The sequence below is a fragment of the Phocoena phocoena genome, chromosome 1 (assembly GCF_963924675.1).
Source record: "Phocoena phocoena chromosome 1, mPhoPho1.1, whole genome shotgun sequence".
Lineage (NCBI taxonomy): Eukaryota > Metazoa > Chordata > Mammalia > Artiodactyla > Phocoenidae > Phocoena > Phocoena phocoena.
The window spans coordinates 88,648,228-88,667,182 of record NC_089219.1 but is presented as its reverse complement, the minus strand read 5'-3'; the positions used below and the strand labels follow the sequence as shown (position 1 = coordinate 88,667,182).

The following is an 18,955-nucleotide window of genomic DNA, read 5'->3' as shown; positions in this document are numbered from 1 at the left end:
TGTCTAGAAACTTTTCGTATATTCGTATCACCTATAGCAGGGGTCAGAAAACTAGAGCCCGTGGGCCAGATAGCCCACTACCTTTTTTTGTAAATAAAGTTTTATTAAATTTAGCCATTCTCATTTGTTTAAGAATTGTCTGTTGCTGCTTTTGTGGTATAAGGGCAGAAATGAATAAATGTGACAGACCTTATAGCCTGCAAAGCCTAAAATATTTACTATCTGGCCTTTTACAACTAAAGTTTGCTGACCCTTGACTTATAGGAAAAACAGTCCAGACTCTTTAGTTAAAAGTATTCAAGGCCAGTTCAGCTCAACAAAGATTTATGAATGCCTACTGTGCACCAGGCACTGTCCTAGGTGCTGAGAAGCTCCCTTCCTCCTCACCACCTTCCTCCAACAGCAGCAACAGCAAAAAAACAATTTTCATTCTAGCCCTCAAGGAACTCACACTTTAACAGGGGAAACAAAAATATCTTCTTTTGAGAGGCAGCATAGCATTGGTTAAGAGTTCAGGCTCTGATAAACAACAAGGTCTTACTGTATAGCACGGGGAACCATATTCAATATCCCATGATAAGCCATAATGGAAAAGAATATGAAAAAAATATATATATTTATCACTGAATCACTTTGCTGTACAGCAGAAATTAACACAACATTGTAAATTAACTATAGTTCAATTAAAAAAAAGGATATATAATCCCTCTGTTTTGTACATTAAAAAAAATAGTTCAGGTTATGGAGCCACATTGTCTGGGTTTATTTTATTTTATTTTTTTAAATTTATTTTTTGGCTACGTTGGGTCTTGGTTGCGGCACATGGGCTGTCTAGTTGTGGCTCATGGGCTCTGTAGTTGCAGCATGTGGGCTCTCTAGTTGTGGCGTGTGGGCTCTGTTGCCCCGCGGTATGTGGGATCTTAGTTCCCTGACCAGGGATCTAACCCATGTCCCCTGCATTGGAAGGCAGATTCTTAACCACTGGACCACCAGGGAAGTCCCTGTCTGGGTTTATATTCCAGTTCTACCACTCACTGCTTGCTTTTGTACAATTTTTCTTACTTCTCTGTGCCTCATCTTTAAATTGATAAAAATAAAAGTACCTGCCTGTGGGATTATTATGAGCATGTATTAAATAAGTTAATACATATAAAGTGTTTAGAACAGTGCCTGGAACTTAATGAGCATTCAGTAAACATAAGCTATTATTAAAGTATGATTAATGCATGAAGTAATGTAAATGAATTAAAGTCATAGAGAAAAAGGGACTTCAGTTGAGGACGTGGTAGTGCTCAGAGAACTCTGTCTGGAGGAAAGTGATGCAAAATTTTGAAGCCCACGGTTTGACACCAACCTGCTTTTTCATTTTTTTTTCCCCTAAGCTCCTCTGTCCAATATAGTAGTCACACAGGACTACTTGTTATCCCGAGTGTACCCGATACTCTCTCAATATCATACCTTTACTCCGTTTTTTCCTGATACCTCAAATGCTTTTTCTTTCATAACTTTCTAGGTCTGTCTTAAATTCTTTTGCTATAGGGACCTTTTCAAAGTTGCCTAAGTTGATATTAATTGTCCTTAATCATTTATTAGCATGGTGTAGGTGAAAAGTCTGAGTTCTAATTTGGGCTCTGCAGTGTGACCTTAACCAAATTTGTAATTCTGTGCATCTCAGCTTCTTCCTTTGTAAGGCAGAGGTAATATTAACTTGGCATTATTGTTAAATAAGATGATATAAGCAAAGTGTCTAGTAGGCACTCAGTAGTGAATGAATTGGTAAATGCTAGTAACCATTCCCTCCTCTCTGTTGAAGCTTTAAAATACAATCAGAAGCAAACCTAGGGTAAAGTCATTTAATCTGATCTCAATTTGAGGACATGAACCATGTTTATTTCTGTTTGTATCCCTAGCACCCAGCATAGTACCTGGCTTAGAGTAGCTTTTGTTTGAATTGAGAGTTTAAGGTCACAGCTACTATGTGGCAGAGGTGGGCTAGAATCCAGTTCTGCTGAATCTAACTGACAGGGAGAATGTTATGCAGATTTATGCATTGTTCAGAATGTGACATTTATTTTGAAAAATAGCATTTTTAAAATTGCTTTTTAAACTTCGTTTTATATTGTTCCTATGACATTAACCATTACAGTGGAGGAAGTAAGATTTGTGATTTCAGATCCTTTGAAAGCTCACGATTTTCTACAAGATATTTCTCTGGAGGTTTTTGAAGTAAACGTGGGGAATAGTTTTAATCTATGGGCTTCTCCCCCTCTTTTTCCCCCCAGCATCTAATGCATATAGGCTTTTGGAATATATGCAACAAAATCATTAATATGATTGGAAATTTATCATAGTAATAAAACTTCCAGTATTATGTAGAGAATACTTTATTTAACGGATGCTTCTTGAATTTTTTTACAAATTTATCAAGTGTGACACACTTTTAAAAGTGTAAAGTTATCAACCACAGTGTCATATCACTATGGCAGTGTGTACTAGAAAAAACTTAAAAAGGGGCTTCCCTGGTGGCGCAGTGGTTGAGAGTCTGCCTGCCAATGCAGGGGACACGGGTTCGTGCCCCGGTCCAGGAGGATCCCACATGCGAGGATCCCACGTGCCGCGGAGCAGCTAGACCCGTGAGCCATGGCCGCTGAGCCTGTGCGTCCGGAGCCTGTGCTCTGCAACGGGAGAGGCCACAACAGTGAGAGGCCCGCGTACCGCAAAAAAAAAAAAAAAAAACTTCAAAAGATGAAAACGAAACATAATGACATTGTAGAGCTGAAAAGGCCCTCACAAACCTAACTCAGTCCACTTTTTTCCACTTTTTTTTATAAGTTAGGGAATTGAAAGGTTTCTCCCCCCACAAGAACACTTAATTTAAGTGGAATTGGAGTAGGAGTTTAATCTGTTTCACATACATTGCTTTAGATACTAGAGAGATAGAAACAAAACATTCTCTTATTTTAAAGGTAATTCTTCCTACCTTTGTGGTGTTTACCAGTGCTTCTTGTGGTGTTTACCAGTGCTGCTTGTTCCTTTTTAGATAATATACAAGTTATGGTAACCTCGTCATGTGAACTAAGATTTAATATCCAGTCATATGTTTAATAAGAAATTTAACTAAAATGACATGTATTTAACCAATATAAATTACAAGTCAGAGCATAAAAAAAACTAAACAATTGAATCTAGCCTTAGTCAACTATTACCAAGGTTTTCCATCAACACTCAGTTACTCTGTCTGTACTTCTGTAGAAGTAGTAGAATGTGGAAAAAGTTTAAAACATCTTTAAAAGAATAACTTAAAACTGAACAAATTCAATTTGTTTATTTTCCCTTCACATTAGGGAAAGACCATTGTTATTTAATTCTAGCAGAATAGTTGAGAAGCACTTGTGCAGAGATGTTTTTCACCATTTCCCCTTTGTTTCCTGAATTATTTAAACATTTTTGCTCAGTTTAATTAATGTTTATGAGCACCTTTATTTATATGCCTCTGTTCAATACTGGGTTTTCTAAGATGCAGTATAGAATGTGTAACACCATGGTTTTTTCCCTTTAGGGTTTAGATTTACTCTGGGATTAGATAGATATTAAACGTGACAATACTTCTGTGGATATATTGCATAGAGAGTCTATTGATCAGATGTAGTTTGTGAATCTGAAAAAAATTTTTTTTGTGTATGCATAAGGGAAGCGAACATGTTTTCTTATTTCCTTTGTTGTAAACATTAAAGTATTTTAATATTATTCACACTTTAAAATTTTCAAATGAAATCTCTCATAAATCAATTTGGTCATTTCAGGTGGTATTTTTTAATGTGAAAAATTGTTATAAAACTGATGGTTTGTCTTTCAGTAGATGTTATTTGAGAATCAGGCCAGTAAGGTTGTATACCAGGCTAACAGTAGGCATTCCACATCATTTATCTCATTTAATCCTCATAACAACCTCTTTTTACAGGAGAAAAAAATTTATCCTCAGGTTAAAAACCTCATTGCTTACTTTTAGAAAGATAGGAACTTAAACTTCAAATCCAGCGTGCTTTCCAAACACCTGTTCATAATTTAGGGACAACCTGTGGAGGATCTTGTGGCTTAAGATGGAAAATGTTAGCTATACAAATGGTAGTAATAATTCATTTCATGTGAATGTTTCTGATAGTTGGGCATATCTTTTCATACAGGAGAGTGAGTATTAGACTGAGCATTGAACTGCAATCAGTTTCTAATCCAGTTCACAGAAAGGTTGGTATTTATTTCTTTTGAAATAAATATTTTTCTGTTTTTGAGATATGGTAATTCTGTACATTATAATTATTTTTGTTCTTTAAGAATGTGAGATCTTTTGTTATATCATCTTGCTTTTTAATTTTGGGCCATTTTATAACTTGCAGATCTGGGGTGGTAGAACCTACTAAGACAACAACTGAGAGATTATTATATCATATATTTCTAAAGCATGCAAGAATTGGGGATTGGGACAACAGTCTCCTTAGGTTTGCCCCATTGCACTTTTTTTTGGCCACCCCTTGTGGTTTGCCGGATCTTAGTTCCCAGACCAGGGATCGAACCCCACCAGGGATCAAACCCGTGCCCGTGCCCCTTGCAGTGGAAGCTCAGAGTCCTAACCACTGGACCTCCAGGGAATTCCCCCATTACACTTCTTTAAGTTGCTAGAATATATATTGCTACCCTGTAGAATTGGCGTTTCATGTAAATGTGAGAACAGAATGAATTGAAGCACTGCAGGGAGATAGTTTTGAATCTTTTTGCCTTTTGGAGAGAGGTGTTTAGAACATCAGTCTAATCTGATTTAAAAGTATGAGTCATTAACAGAAATGAGGATACAGAATGGAGGGCTAAGAAATACATCTGTTTTCTCTGTCATAGCTTTCCTTGTACCTATTCAAGGATCTAATGGTGTTAGTAGCAGCTTAGTTTTTTATAGCATCTTGGGGTGGATTTCAAGAAATACTTAAATAGAAGCTGCTTTAAGAACAGTGCCTTCTGAAGCAGAGCAAACACCTAGGTTGCTAATTTTCTAGGGTAGAGATTATAAATTACACTTCTTACAAGTTATTCCTATGCCTGCTATACCTTTTCATTTTCCAGCTCTACTCATAAAAGTGGTTTAGATTTTTCTAGGACCCTAGTGGTTCCTCAGTAGCCACAAGTAGATTTTATTTCTAAGTAGAAACTTAATCTTAACCTCTGTTAGCCCATCATCTTGCTAGTCCTGTTGTCCTTGTGCCAGTGTGCTCTGAAATACATAATTTCTGTGTACTTTTCTGTCAGCTTTAGCTGCTGTGATAAAATGGTCTTTATGAAAGGTATTCACTTCATTTGAAACTGAAAACAGATAGGGTTCCACATCAGTGGCCACTTAGAGTGGGAGAGAATAGGTAGGCTCTTAGGAAGAAGCCCTGGCAGCCTGTCACCTGATACCCCTGTCCTCTGCCTGAGAGACAAATGTTCCTTTCTTATCTAGGGTAGATGATTGTTTGTCATTTCTGCTGGTGTATTTACCACTTCGGAAATACCAGACAATTAACTTGAGGGAAACTGAAAATATAATTGATTATGATATGATCAGTGGTAAAGAATACTTTTGTTATGGTGTCATAGTGCAGCAAGGGCTGGGTCTAAACTTTCTTAAGCCTCTGATAGAATGATATATTCTTCAACTTTCAACTCCTAGCATTTAATTAGCTTTTATAGACCCCTTTCCTTCCCACCTTCCACCCCATGTGGCTCTCAAGGAGCAGAATATTTAACCCTATTTAAGATGCTGAAGTCTCCAAAGACCAATGAAAACCCAGCAGCACCAGAAGACAGAGCTGTCTGAACTATAACAGTGACATGTTGATAATGCTAGATGATTTCACTTCCAAGAAGGAAGAAATTACTCTAAAAGCCAAATCTACTGAAAACATTAAAAATAACAATCTTTCTTTTAGGATTTAGTTATCCGTCTGACTGATGATACTGATCCATTTTTTCTGTATAACCTTGTTATATCAGAGGAAGATTTTCAGAGGTAACTATATTTATTTTTCTGGTCTTTGATCTAGGAATAAGTAAATTTTTAAGTTTTATGAATGTATGGGTACTATCCTCTTTGAAACACATACCTATTAGAAACATTTAGGCATTTTGGGAACACTGGACTATTTATACTGTAATTATTCAGGCTGTTTTTGAAAATAAATATTTGATAGATTATCAGCATTTTGCTTAACAGCTCAGAAGTTTGGAGCTTTAGCTAGATTTATTGACCTTTTCCCTCCCATTGAATAAACTCTATAAAAATCAAAGTTCCCTAGCTTAATTCTTGATTATAATGTGTGTTCAGTAAATAAAAGAATAGTCTTTCAGGATGTTATTTGTAATTAAATACAGTAATTAAAATTCTAAAAGAATTTCTTTTCCTGTCTTCTGTATAGTTTAAAATTCCAGCAAGGTCTTCTGATAGACTTCTCAGCTTTTCCACAAAAATTCATAGATCTCCTTCAGCAGTGTACTCAAGAACATGCCAAAGAAATTCCAAGGTGAGTCTCAGGAGAGCACTATATCATTAAACTTCCCTAAAGACAGACTCTTCTTTTAAGACAACTTGATGGGAAAATATTCTATATAAGTACCTCTGTCTGTTTTCAAAGCTGTGGTAAGAGGTTCATAAATCTCAAATTTATAAAGTCAGAAATATTTGCCCCTTAATTTTCATGTTTTGGCAAAGCCATTAAAGTTACCTGAAATATTTAACAGCATCAAATATATATTTTTTCCAAAGGTTATATTCCATTTATAGTTATTATAAAATATTGGCTATATTCCCTGGGTTGTGCAATATATCCTTATAGCTTACTTATTTTATACATAGCAGTTTGTACCTCTTAATCCTCTACCCCTATATTGCACCTCCCCCCTTCCCTCTACCTACTGGTAACCACTAGTTTGTTCTCTATCTGTGTCTGTTTCTTTTTTGTTATATTCACTAGTTTGTTGTATTTTTTAGAGTCCTCATATAAGTGATATCATACAGTATTTGTCTTTCCTGACTTATTTCACTTAGCATAATACCCTCTAGGTCTATCCATGTTGTTGTAAATGACAAATTTCATTCTTTTTTGTACTCTATTGTGTATATATACCACATCTTCTTGATCCATTCATCTGTTGATGGACACTTAGGTTGCTTCCATATCTTGGCAATTGTAAACAATGCTGCTATGAACATTGGGGTACGTGTATCTTTTAGAATTAGTGTTTTTGTTTGATTTGGATATGTACCCAGGAATGGAATTGCTGGGTCATATGGTAGGTCTGTTTTTAGTTTTTTGAGACACCTCCCTACTGTTTTCCACAGTGGCTGCACTAATTTACATTCCCACCAACAGTGTAGGAGGGTTCCCTGTTCTCCACATGCTCGTCAACATTTGTTATTTGTGTTCTTTTTGATGATAGCCATTCTGACAGGTGCGAGGTAGTATCTCATTGTGGTTTTGATTTGCATTTACCTGATGATTAGCCATGTTGAGCATCTTTTCATGTTCTTTTTGGCCATCGGTATGTCTTTGAAAAAATGTCTGTTCAGGTCTTCTGCCCATTTTTTTGTCAGGTTGTTTGTTTTTTTGATATTAAGTTATATAAGCTGTTTATGTATTTTGGATATTAGCCCTTCATTGGTCATAACATTTGCAAGTATTTTCTCCCATTCAGTGGGTTGTCTTTTTGTTTTGTTGATAGTTTTCTTACGTTGTGCAAAAGCTTTTTAAATTTAATTAGGTCCCATTTGTTTATTTTTGCTTTTATTTCCTTCTCTTTTAGGAGATAGATCTAAAAAATATTTCTACAATTTATGTCAGAAAGTGTTCTGCCTATGTTCTCTTCTAGGAGTTTTATGGTTTCCGGCCTTACATTTAGGTCTTTAATCCATTCTGAGTTTTATTTTTTTATGTAGTGTTAGAGAATTTTCTGTTTTGTTCTTGTACATGTAGCTGTCCAGTTTTTCCAGCACTACTTATTGAAGAGACTGTCTTTCCCCATTGTATATTCTTGCTTCCTTTGTTGTAGATTAATTAACCATAAGTGTGTGGGTTTATTTCTGGGCTCTCTGTTCTGTTCCATTGATCTATGTGTCTGTTTTGGTGCCAATACTACTGTCTTGACTACTGTAGCTTTGTAGTATGGTCTGAAGTCAGGAAGTATGATTCCTCCAGCTGTGTTCTTCTTTCTCAAGATTGTTTTGCCTATTCAGGGTCTTCTGTGTTTCCATATAAATTAAAAAATTTTTTTATTCTAGTTCTGTGAAAAATGCCCTTGGTATTTGGATAGGGATTGCATTGAATCTGAAGATTGACTTGGGTAGTATGGTCATTTTAACATTGATTCTTTCAGTCCATGAACATGGTATATCTTTCCATCTGTTTGTATCATCTTTGATGTTTTTCATCAATGTATTGTCTTACAGTTTTTTGAATACAGGTCTTTTATCTCTTTAGGTAGGTTTATTCCTAGAAATTTTATTCCTTTTGGTGCAATTGTAAATGAGATTGTTTCCTTAGTTTCTCTTTTTGATAGTTTTGTTGCTAGTGTTCAAGTATATGTTTTTGTAATGAACTTGGAAAAAGGGAAGAATAAGATTTTGTGTGCACATATATCTGTATTTGTTTAGTGTAACACCTGATCCTTTCCTTGTAAAGCTCCCAAACCTTTTATGTATAAATTTCATCAATTGACGATTCTTGTTTGAATTAATTAGCAACTATAAAATTATGCTTTTCCAGTTCCATCATTCTTCCTATATTTATTAGATATAATTCTTCTATAAAGAAGAACTTTCCTTTATCAATTAGAGCTATTTGATTACTCTGAAAATTCATACAGGAAAGGATAAATGCTCAATTCTTACTTTTAAATTGTCAGTTTTCAGAGTAAGGAGTTGTTACTCTAGTTACTTTTGTGGTTTCAATGGGTTTTTGATTTGTTTTTGTTTTTAGTGTTTTGTTTTCTTCTCATCTGTTTCTCATTGTGAACTCGTGGACATTTATATATTCATTGTTTTCAATCAATAGATAAATCTCCATTTTACTGTTTACACTAATTAATCCAGTTTTACTGTTGGGAGTCCTTTCATATTGGCTCCTATGATTCCAGTATGCTCCCTTTTCTGATCCTTTTAATCATTGATGATCCAATAGAGCTCATGATTCAATGGGAGAGTTTCACTGTCTCATAAATGTGTTATGTGACACTTTGTTTTCAAAGGTTTTTGCTACAGTTAGTTTCTCCAGAAGCTATTTTGGATAACTCACCTGCTTTTTTAAATGTGGTAGAGACAAATCCTTTTAAGCATCTTACACACCTTTCATTAAAACTGTTACCTGGAAATGATGTGGAAATAAAGAAGTTTCTAGCAGACTGTTTGAAATGTAGCAAGGTAAGATTTAAATTTAAGTTAATCTTTTAAATAAGTCCCAGAGCTCTCTGATAAACCACTGAAAAGCTATATTGCTATTAGATTTTGTTTTCTGAATAAAGTTCTTTTAAAGATGTACAGGAAATTTTTTTTTTTTTTTGCGGTACGTGGACCTCTCACTGTTGTGGCCTCTCCCGTTGCGGACCACAGGCTCCGGACGCGCAGGCTCAGTGGCCATGGCTTACAGGCCCAGCCACTCCGCGGCATGTGGGACCTTCCTGGACCAGGGCATGAACCTGTATCCCCTGCATTGGCAGGCGGACTCTCAACCACTGCGCCACCAGGGAAGCCCCCAGGAAATTTTTATAGCATGTACTGACTTTATTGTTTTAGTTAAGGTACAACAGGATAGAACTGGACCAGGAATTGAGAAACTGAGGTCCCAGGATTTTTACTGATTTTCTGTGACCTTGAGCAGTCACTAAAACTCTTGGTGTCTTGGTTTCATCAGCTGGTAGATATGTATAGAAATATGTACCCTCTCTAGGCTGTCTTAAATGAGATAAAATATATGGAAGTGTCTTGAAGATTAGAAAGTGCTCTATAACTATATAAGGTATGTAGCACAAGGAAACAACATTGGGATGCCTTGTAAGAGTTTTCAGAAAGTCTTTTTAGTCAAACACTATGGATCAGTGCATCTCAAGATTTAAGGGTTAGCCAAATCTTCTAGGGATCTTGCTCGTGCAGATTCTAACTCAGAAGGTTTGAGGTGGAGCCTGTGATTCTGTATTTCTGACAAACTCCCAGGGTGGTACTGATGCTTACTTGGCTGCACTTTGAGTAGCACAGCTACAGATGATTAAATTATAAGCTGCATAATTTTATTTTTATAAATAGGAAGAAAAATTATCGTTGACACAATCACTAGATGATGTTACCAGGCAACTGAATTTCACACAAAAGGTAATTCAAATTTCATTTTGTCTTTGTAAGTCATCCAAACATAGGTTCTGAATTGCTTCTTGAATCAAATCTAGGCTTTTGTGTACTTTTTTTCAAAGCACACTGCCATTGAATTCCCCCTCCTTTTTGCCACCCTTCCCCTACCAGTTGTCTTAATCTGATGCTTTTTCTTCTTGATAGTTTATTCTATCCAAACATTTCTGTTATCCCCAGTATATGACACATTTTCTCCAAGTCTTCATTAAATAATGTATAGTATCTGTCATATGTTCTGCTCCTCTTTAATTCATCTCATTCCTCTTGTCTAAATGGCTTTTCAGTTCCTGTCTTCTAAATCTTTCCCTTCCTTCCTTCTGTTAAGTTTAGAATTAATTCCTCTGATAGGCTTATCATCATTTCGGTCATAGCTACTCCTTGAAATTGAGGACCAAAGTATCTGATAAGCTGCATGGCTTCAGGTAGAAAATTGTCCTGCACCACATGGCCCATCTTGGGAACCTGTGTTTCTGGGTTTTAGGTGTATAAGTAAACTACAGTTGACCCTTGAACAACACGCGAGTTAGGGACACCGGCCCCCTGCACAGTTGAAAATTCTTGCATAAGTTTATAGTCAGCCCTCCATATCTATGGTTCCACATCATCAGATTCAACTAACCGTGGATTGTGTAGTATTGTAGTACGTATTTCTTGAAGAAAAATCTGAGTATAAGCGTACCTGTGCATTTCAAACCTGTGTTTAAGGTCATCTGTACTACTTATGACTTGGTCTACCCTGGGTTTCTTTTTTTCTTAATGCCAGAGGAGAGGATTGAGAGGTGAAGAGCCAGATTTAACTAAAAGGTTAGTGATTGTTAAACTGTGGACCATTTTAACTCTAAAATTGCTTTTATTCTAATGTTGATTTCTTTAAATACAAAAAAATCTGTGTAAGAAAAGGCTTTGAGTATGTCTTAAAAAGCTGTGATTCCATCTCCTTTAATATACTTTGCAAATATTTTAATATACTTTGCAAATATTTTCATGTTCCAATCTAATAACATATTCAAGAATTTTAATATTTCATATTGAACTCTACTACAGACATTATCAGAAAAAATCCAAGAATTAGATAAGTTACGGAATGAATGGGCATCACACACAGCAACATTGTCAAATAAGCATTCTCAAGAACTGACAAATGAGAAGGAAAAAGCTTTGCAGGTATGAATATTAAAAAAACTGGAAAAATATTTTGTTATTGCCGTTAGTCATTTTGTTAATTATAAAAGTAATACATGCTTGCTTTAACATTTTGAGACAGTGTGGAAGTATATAAAAATTAAAAGTCTATCCTTAAAAATCTTACTACCCAGAGATAATTTATAAACATTTTGATATTTGTTTTTCCAGACTTTATATATATAAATAATATACAATTTATAAATAATTGTTTATAAATTTAGAAATATGTAAATTGGGAGATATGTACACACCTGAGTTTTGGTTTTGTTCTAAGCTAACAAGGTCCTCATGGATATATTGATTGTAACTTTTTTTCACCTAACTTGATATCATAGATATTGTTTTTTTTTTTATCAGTTCAGAAGTAGCTGAGTAGTATTCATTACTTGGACATAAAATAAATTATTTAAGTACTTACTAACTGATGGACATTTAAATGCTTCAGATCTTGGTTATTGCAAATAATACTGCAGTGAACATTTTTATTCCTAGAAGTGAGATTGCAATATACCCATATAAAATATTAATGGATATTGCAAATTCGCTACCCAAAAATGTTGTACCAAATGGAATCCCAAAGATAGTGTATGATCATACTTACTTCCCCATATTCCTGATACTATTAACCTTCTTAATATCTGCTACCTGACAGGTATTATAGTAGTATTAATTTTAGTTTATATTTCTTAGATTTTTAGTGAAGGTAAGTATCTTAATATGACTTTTGGCCATTTTAATTTCTTCTGTGGATTATTTCTTTTAATATCTTTTGCTTTCCCTGTGTGACTCTCATTTTCTACTGCTTTGTAGTGTGGATTTACAGTATTTTATACCTTTTATATCATATTAATTTCTTTAATTAATGTTAAATTATTCTTTAATATAAAATTCTATTTTTGCTTTTTGCATCTTACTAAATGTTTGCTTTTAAGGGTGCTGCTTGATAACAGTTTATGTGTACTTTCACCCAAATTAAGATTCAGAAAATTGTACCACCCCTTTAGGTTTCCTTGTGTGCCTTCTCAATCCATTTCATACTCCCACAGGAAGCCCATCACTTCAAAACAGGTTTTGCCTGTTCTTGAACTTTAGATAATTGGACACATACAGTATATACTTATTTATGTGTTGCTTCCTTCACTCAGCATAATATCTCTGAGATTCAGTTATATTCTTGTGTGTTTCTTTTTGTTGTTGTGTAGGATTCTATTATATGAACATGCAGTAACTTATCTGTTTTCCTGTTGGGAGACATTTGAATTTTTTCTGACATTTTGCTATTATTAAACTGTTACGAACTTTCTTGTACATGTCTTTTTGTGAACACATGTATTCATTTTCCTTGGGTATATATTTAGGATTAGAATGGCTAGGTTCTAGTGTAGGCATATGTTTAGCTTTAGTAGAAACTGTCAAACAGTTTTCCGAAGTGGATATGTCACATCACACTGCCATTCAGTGGGTGTATGGTAGTACCTCATAATGAATACCTTTTCATATGTATATAGACCGCTTGGATATTTTCTTGTGAAGTGCCCATTTGAGTCTTCAGCCCATTTATTAATTGTGCAGTCCGTGTTTTTCTTAATGATTTGTAGGAGTTCTTTGTATATTCTGGACCTGAGTCCTTTGTCAGATACATGCACTGTGAATATTTTTTGTCCATGGCTTGCCTTTTCATTTCTGGTGTAAAGTAAGGATATTATACATTTACCTACTATGTATATTATAAACATTGTATTTTAGCCTGTCATTTGCATTTATTAGTATCTCTTGCCATATATAGTTCTTTTTTTAATTTTTATATTCTTTTTTTTTTTTTTTTCGGTATGTGGGCCTCTCACTGTTGTGGCCTCTCCGGTTTCGGAGCACAGGCTCTGGACGCGCAGGCTCAGCAGCCACGGCTCATGGGCCCAGCCGCTCCGCAGCATGTGGGATCTTCCCTGACCGGGGCACGAACCCGTGTCCCCTGCATCAGCAGGCAGACTCTCAACCGCTGTGCCACCAGGGAAGCCCAATTTTTATATTCTTAAATTTAAATTATTTTATTTATTTTAAAGATTTTGTTTATTTATTTATTTTTTGAGCTGCACCATGCAGCATGTAGAATCTTAGTTCCCCGACCAAGGATCGAGCCCACACTGCCTGCATTGAAAGCGCAGAGTCTTAACCACTGGACCGCCAGGGAAGTCCCTATAGTTCTTTTTATTTGATTGTCATCCAGTTTTTCAATCTGCGTTTTTATGGTATAAGGCTGCATTTTATGTTTGGAAAGCCTTTGCCACCCCAAGGTTATGAAAGATATTCTCTGGTATTCTCTTCTAATACTTCTATAATTTTCTTGTTGAATTTAACTTTTTAATCTGTTTGGAGTATATTTTTCTGGAGTATGAGATGGATTTTTTGGGGCATATAGTCAAATATTGTTTGTTCCAATACCATATTTCCCAGTGGTTTAAAATGCAATCTTTAATATATACTAAATTCCTTTATTTATTTGGTCTTGTTTCTGGACTGTTGGATAGAACTGATATCCTTGGAATTTTCTTGTCCAGTGTAGAGAAATATCTCTTCATTTATTCAGGTCTTATTTGTTTAAAACAGGTTTATAGTTTACTCTTCATTTACCTCCTTTTCTCTTTCTTTTTTTCTTTTACAGTTCTTGTTAAATGTTTTTGCCTAGAGATTTTACAGATTTTTGCTCTATAAATGGGACCACCTATCACACCCCTCTACTGTGATAATTTCTAAGTGTTTATTGCTAATGTGTATTAATGTCATACCCATTAATTCTAGGTTATATTTACAGATTTGCATTTTAATTTACATATTCTAATAGTTTTGGAGATTCTCTTAGGTTTTCTGGTAGATATGTAAACTATACAAAATGGTAATTTATCTCTTCCAAGATTTATATCATTTTTTTCTTATGCAGAGAAATGATAAATAATAGTGGAATCCTTATCTTGTTTCAGTTTTTTTTAATTTAATTTTTATTTTATATTGAAGTACAGTTGATTTACAGTATTGTGTTAGTTCCAGGTGTATAGCAAGGTGATTTCAGTTATATATATATATATGTATATCCATTCTTTTTCAGAGTCTTTTCCCATATAGGTTATTACAGAATTATTGAGTAGAGTTCTGTGTGCTATACAGTAGGTCCTTGTTGATTATCTGTTTTATATATAGTAGTGTGTGTGTTAATCCCAAACTCCTAATATATCTCTACCCCCCATCCTTTTCCCTTTGGTAACCATAAGTTTGTTTTCAAAGTCTGTGAGTCTGTTTCCATTTTGTAAATAAGTTCATTTGTATCATTTTTTTAGATTCCACATATAAGTGATATCATGTGGTATTTGTCTTTGTCTGACTTCCTTCACGTAGTATGATAATCTTTAGGTCCATCCATGTTGCTGCAAATGGCATTATTTCATTCTTTTTTATGGCTAAGATTCCTTTGTATATAAGTACCACATTTTCTTTATCCATTCCTCTATCAGTGGACATTTAGGTTGCTTCCATGTCTTGGCTGCTGTAAATAGTGCTGCAATGAATACTGGGGTACATGTATCTTTTCAAATTATGGTTTTCTCCAGATATATGCCCAGGAGTGGGATTGCTGGGTCATATGGTAGCTCTATTTTTAGTTTTTTAAGGAACCTCCATACTACTCTCCATAGTGGTTGTACCAGTTTACATTCCCACCAACAGTGTAGGAGGGTTCTCTTTTCTCCACACCCTCTCCAGCATTTACTGTTTGTAGACTTTTTGTTACTGGTGTGAGGTGATGGATACCTCACTGTAGTTTTGATTTGCATTTCTCTAATAATTAGTGATGTTGAGCATCTTTTCATATGCTTTTTGACCATCTGTATTTCTTCTTTGGAGAAATGTCTACTTAGGTCTTCTGCCCGTTTTTTGACTGGGTTGTTTGTTTTTTGATATTGAGCTGTTTGTATATTTTGGAGATTAATCCCTTATTAATCACTTCATTTGCAAATATTTTCTCCCATTCTGTGCGTTGTCTTTTCATTTTGTTCATGGTTTCCTTTGCTGTGCAAAAGCTTTTAAGTTTCATTAGGTCCCATTTGTTTATTTTTGCTTTTATTTTCATTACTGTAGGTGGTGGATCCAAAAAGATCTTGCTGTGATTTATGTCACAGAGTGTTCTGCCTATGTTTTCCTCTAAGAGTTTTATAGTATCCGGTCTTACATTTAGGTCTTTAATCCATTTTGAGTTTATTTTTGTGTATGGTGTTAGAGAATGTTCTAATTTCATTCTTTTACATGTAGCTGTCCAGTTTTCCTAGCACCACGTATTGAAGAGACTTTTTTTTCTCCATTATATATTCCTACCTCCTTTGTTGTAGATTAATTGACCATAGGTGTGCAGGTTTGTTTCTGGGCTTTCTGTCCTGTTCCATTGATCTGTATTTCTGTTTTTGTGCCAGTACCATAGTGTTTTGATGACTGTAGCTTCGTAGTATAGTCTGAAGTCAGGGAGCTGGATTCTTCAAGCTCCATTTTTCTTTCTCAGGATTGCTTTGGCTATTTGGGGTCTTTTGTATTTCCATACAAATTGTAAAATTTTTGTTCTAGTTCTATGAAAGATGCCATTGGTAATTTGATTGGTATTGTATTGAATCTGTAGATTGCCTTGGGTAGTATAGTCATTCTGACAATATTGATTCTTCCAATCCAAGAACATGGTATATCTTTCCATCTGTTTGTGTCGTCTTCGATTCTTTCATCAACATCTTATAGTTTTCAGAGTACAGGTCTTTTTCCTCCTTAGGTAGATTTATTACTAGGTATTTTATTCTTTGATAAGATGGTAAATGGGATTGATTCCTTAATTTCTTTTTCTGATCTTTCACTGTCAGTGTATAGAAATGCAAGAGATTTCTGGGTATTAATTTTGGTAAGTTAATCTTTTTTGGTAAATAGCTAAAATGTCTCTCCAGTAGGAATGATGTTTGCTCTGCTTTTGAGAAAGTTTTCTTCTGTCTGGCTTCCAAAGAGTGCTAAGTCAGATGAAGTGACTTTTGGGGATTTAACCAAATAATCATTTTTCTCACTTTAGTAGTAAAATAATGATAATAATAGATTTCCAAAAGTGGAACCATTTTTGAATTCAGAGGATAATATTTAGTCAAAGATTTTTAATATCCTGTTGAATCAGTTTGCTAATATTTAATTTAGGACATTTGTATATATATTCACACATGAGATTGGTCTGAGATTACTATTATCCTGCACTCTGTCTTAGTCTGCTAATTAAAATTATGGATTTTGGACTGGTATTAGAATTATGCTAGCGTCAGGAAAGGTATGAAAACATTTTCTGGTTTTCTCTATGCTTTGGAACAGTCAAATAATGAAGAATTATCTGTGCCTTGAAGGCCTGATAGAATTAGCCTTTTATCATTTGGGTCTGATGTCTTTTTTTTGACAATTTTTCTTTTTTAACATCTTTATTGGAGTATAATTGCTTTACATTGTTGTATTAGTTTCTGCTGTAAAACATACTGAATCAGCTATATGTATACATGGATCCCCATATCCCCTCCCTCCTGCGTCTCCCTCCCACCCTCCCTATCCCACCCCTCTAGGTGGTCACAAAGTATGAGCTGATCTCCCTGTGCTATGTGGGTGCTTCCCACTAGCTAGCTATTTTACATTTGGTAATGTATATATGTCAGTGCCACTCTCTCACTTCATCTCCACTTACCCTTCCCCCTCCCCATGTCCTCAAGTCCATTCTCTAAAGTCTGCATCTTTATTCCTGTCCTGCCCCTACGTTCTTCAAAACCTTTTTTGTTTTGTTTTGTTTTTTAGATTCCATATATATATGTTAGCATACTGTATTTCTTTTTCTCTTTCTAACTTACTTCACTCTGTATGACAGACTCTGGGTCCATCCACCTCACTACAAATAATTCAATTTCATTTCTTTTTACAACTGAGTAATATTCCATTGTATATATGTGCCACATCTTCTTTATTCATTCATCTGTCAATGGACACTTAGGTTGCTACCATGTCCTGGCTATTGTAAATACTGCTGCAATGAACATTGTGGTACATGACTCTTTTTGAATTATGGTTTTCTTAGATTGTATGTCCAGTAGTGGGAATGCTGGGTCATATGGTAGTTCTAGTTTTAGTTTTTTAAGGAACCTCCATACTGTTCTCCATAGTGACTGTCAATTTACATTCCCACCAACAGTGTAAGAGGGTTCCCTTTTCTCCACACCCTCTCCAGCATTTACTGTTTGTAGATTTTTTGATGATGACCATTCTGACCGGTGTGAGGTGATATCTCATTGTAGTTTTGATTTGCATTTCTCTAATGATTAGTGATGTTGAGCATCCTTTCACGTGTTTGTTGGCAACCTGTATATCTTATTTGGAGAAATGTCTATTTAGGTCTTCTGCCCATTTTTGGATTGGGTTGTTTGTTTTTTTGATATTGAGCTGCTTATATATTTGGGAGATTAATCCTTTGTCAGTTGATTTGTTTGCAAATATTTTCTCCCATTCTAAGGGTTGTATTTTCATCTTGTTTATGGTTTCCTTTGCTGTGCAAAAGCTTTAAAGTTTCATTAGGTCCCATTTGTTTATTTTTGTTTTTATTTCCATTTCTCTAGGAGGTGGGTCAAAAAGGATCTTGCTGTGATTTATGTCATAGAATGTTCTGCTTATGTTTTCCTCTAAGGGTTTGATAGCGTCTGGTCTTACATTTAGGTCTTTAATCCACTTTGAGTTTGTTTTTGTGTACGATGTTAGGGAGTGTTCTAATTTCATTCTTTTACATATAGCTGTCCAGTTTTCCCAGTACCACTTATTGACGAGGCTGTCTTTTCTCCATTGTATATTCTTGTCTCCTTTATCAAAGATAAGGTGACCGTATGTGCGTGGGTTTATTTCTGGGCTTTCTATCTTGTTCCATTGATCTATATTTCTGTTTTTGTGCCAGTACCATACTGTCTTGATTACTGTAGCTTTGTAGTATAGTCTGAAGTCAGGGAGCCTGATTCCTCCAGGTCCATTTTTCTTTCTCCAGATTGCTTTGGCTATTTGAGGTCTTTTGTGTTTCCATACAAATTGTGAAATTTTTTGTTCTAATTCTGTGAAAAATGCCGGTGGTAGTTTGATAGAGATTGCATTGAATCTGTAGATTGCTTTGAGTAGTATAGTCATTTTCACAATGTTGATTCTTCCAATCGAAGAACATGGTGTATCTCTCCATTTGTTTGTATCATCTTTAATTTCTTTCATCAGTGTCTTATAATTTTCTGCATACAGGTCTTTTGTCTCCCTAGGTAGGTTTATTCCTAGGTATTT

At 35.0% G+C, this 18,955-nt stretch overlaps 1 protein-coding gene across 1 annotated transcript in view; it reads left to right on the top strand.

Moving 5' to 3' along the window:
- The window catches only part of SASS6 (SAS-6 centriolar assembly protein), a 50,708-nt gene that overhangs the window by 1,671 nt on the left and 30,082 nt on the right, over positions 1-18,955 (top strand). The window contains exons 2-7 of the mRNA XM_065888823.1: positions 4,185-4,245; positions 5,958-6,037; positions 6,444-6,548; positions 9,268-9,439; positions 10,319-10,384; positions 11,465-11,584. Coding sequence (XP_065744895.1) covers positions 4,185-4,245; positions 5,958-6,037; positions 6,444-6,548; positions 9,268-9,439; positions 10,319-10,384; positions 11,465-11,584 — 604 coding nt within the window. The remainder of the gene's footprint in view (positions 1-4,184; positions 4,246-5,957; positions 6,038-6,443; positions 6,549-9,267; positions 9,440-10,318; positions 10,385-11,464; positions 11,585-18,955) is intronic.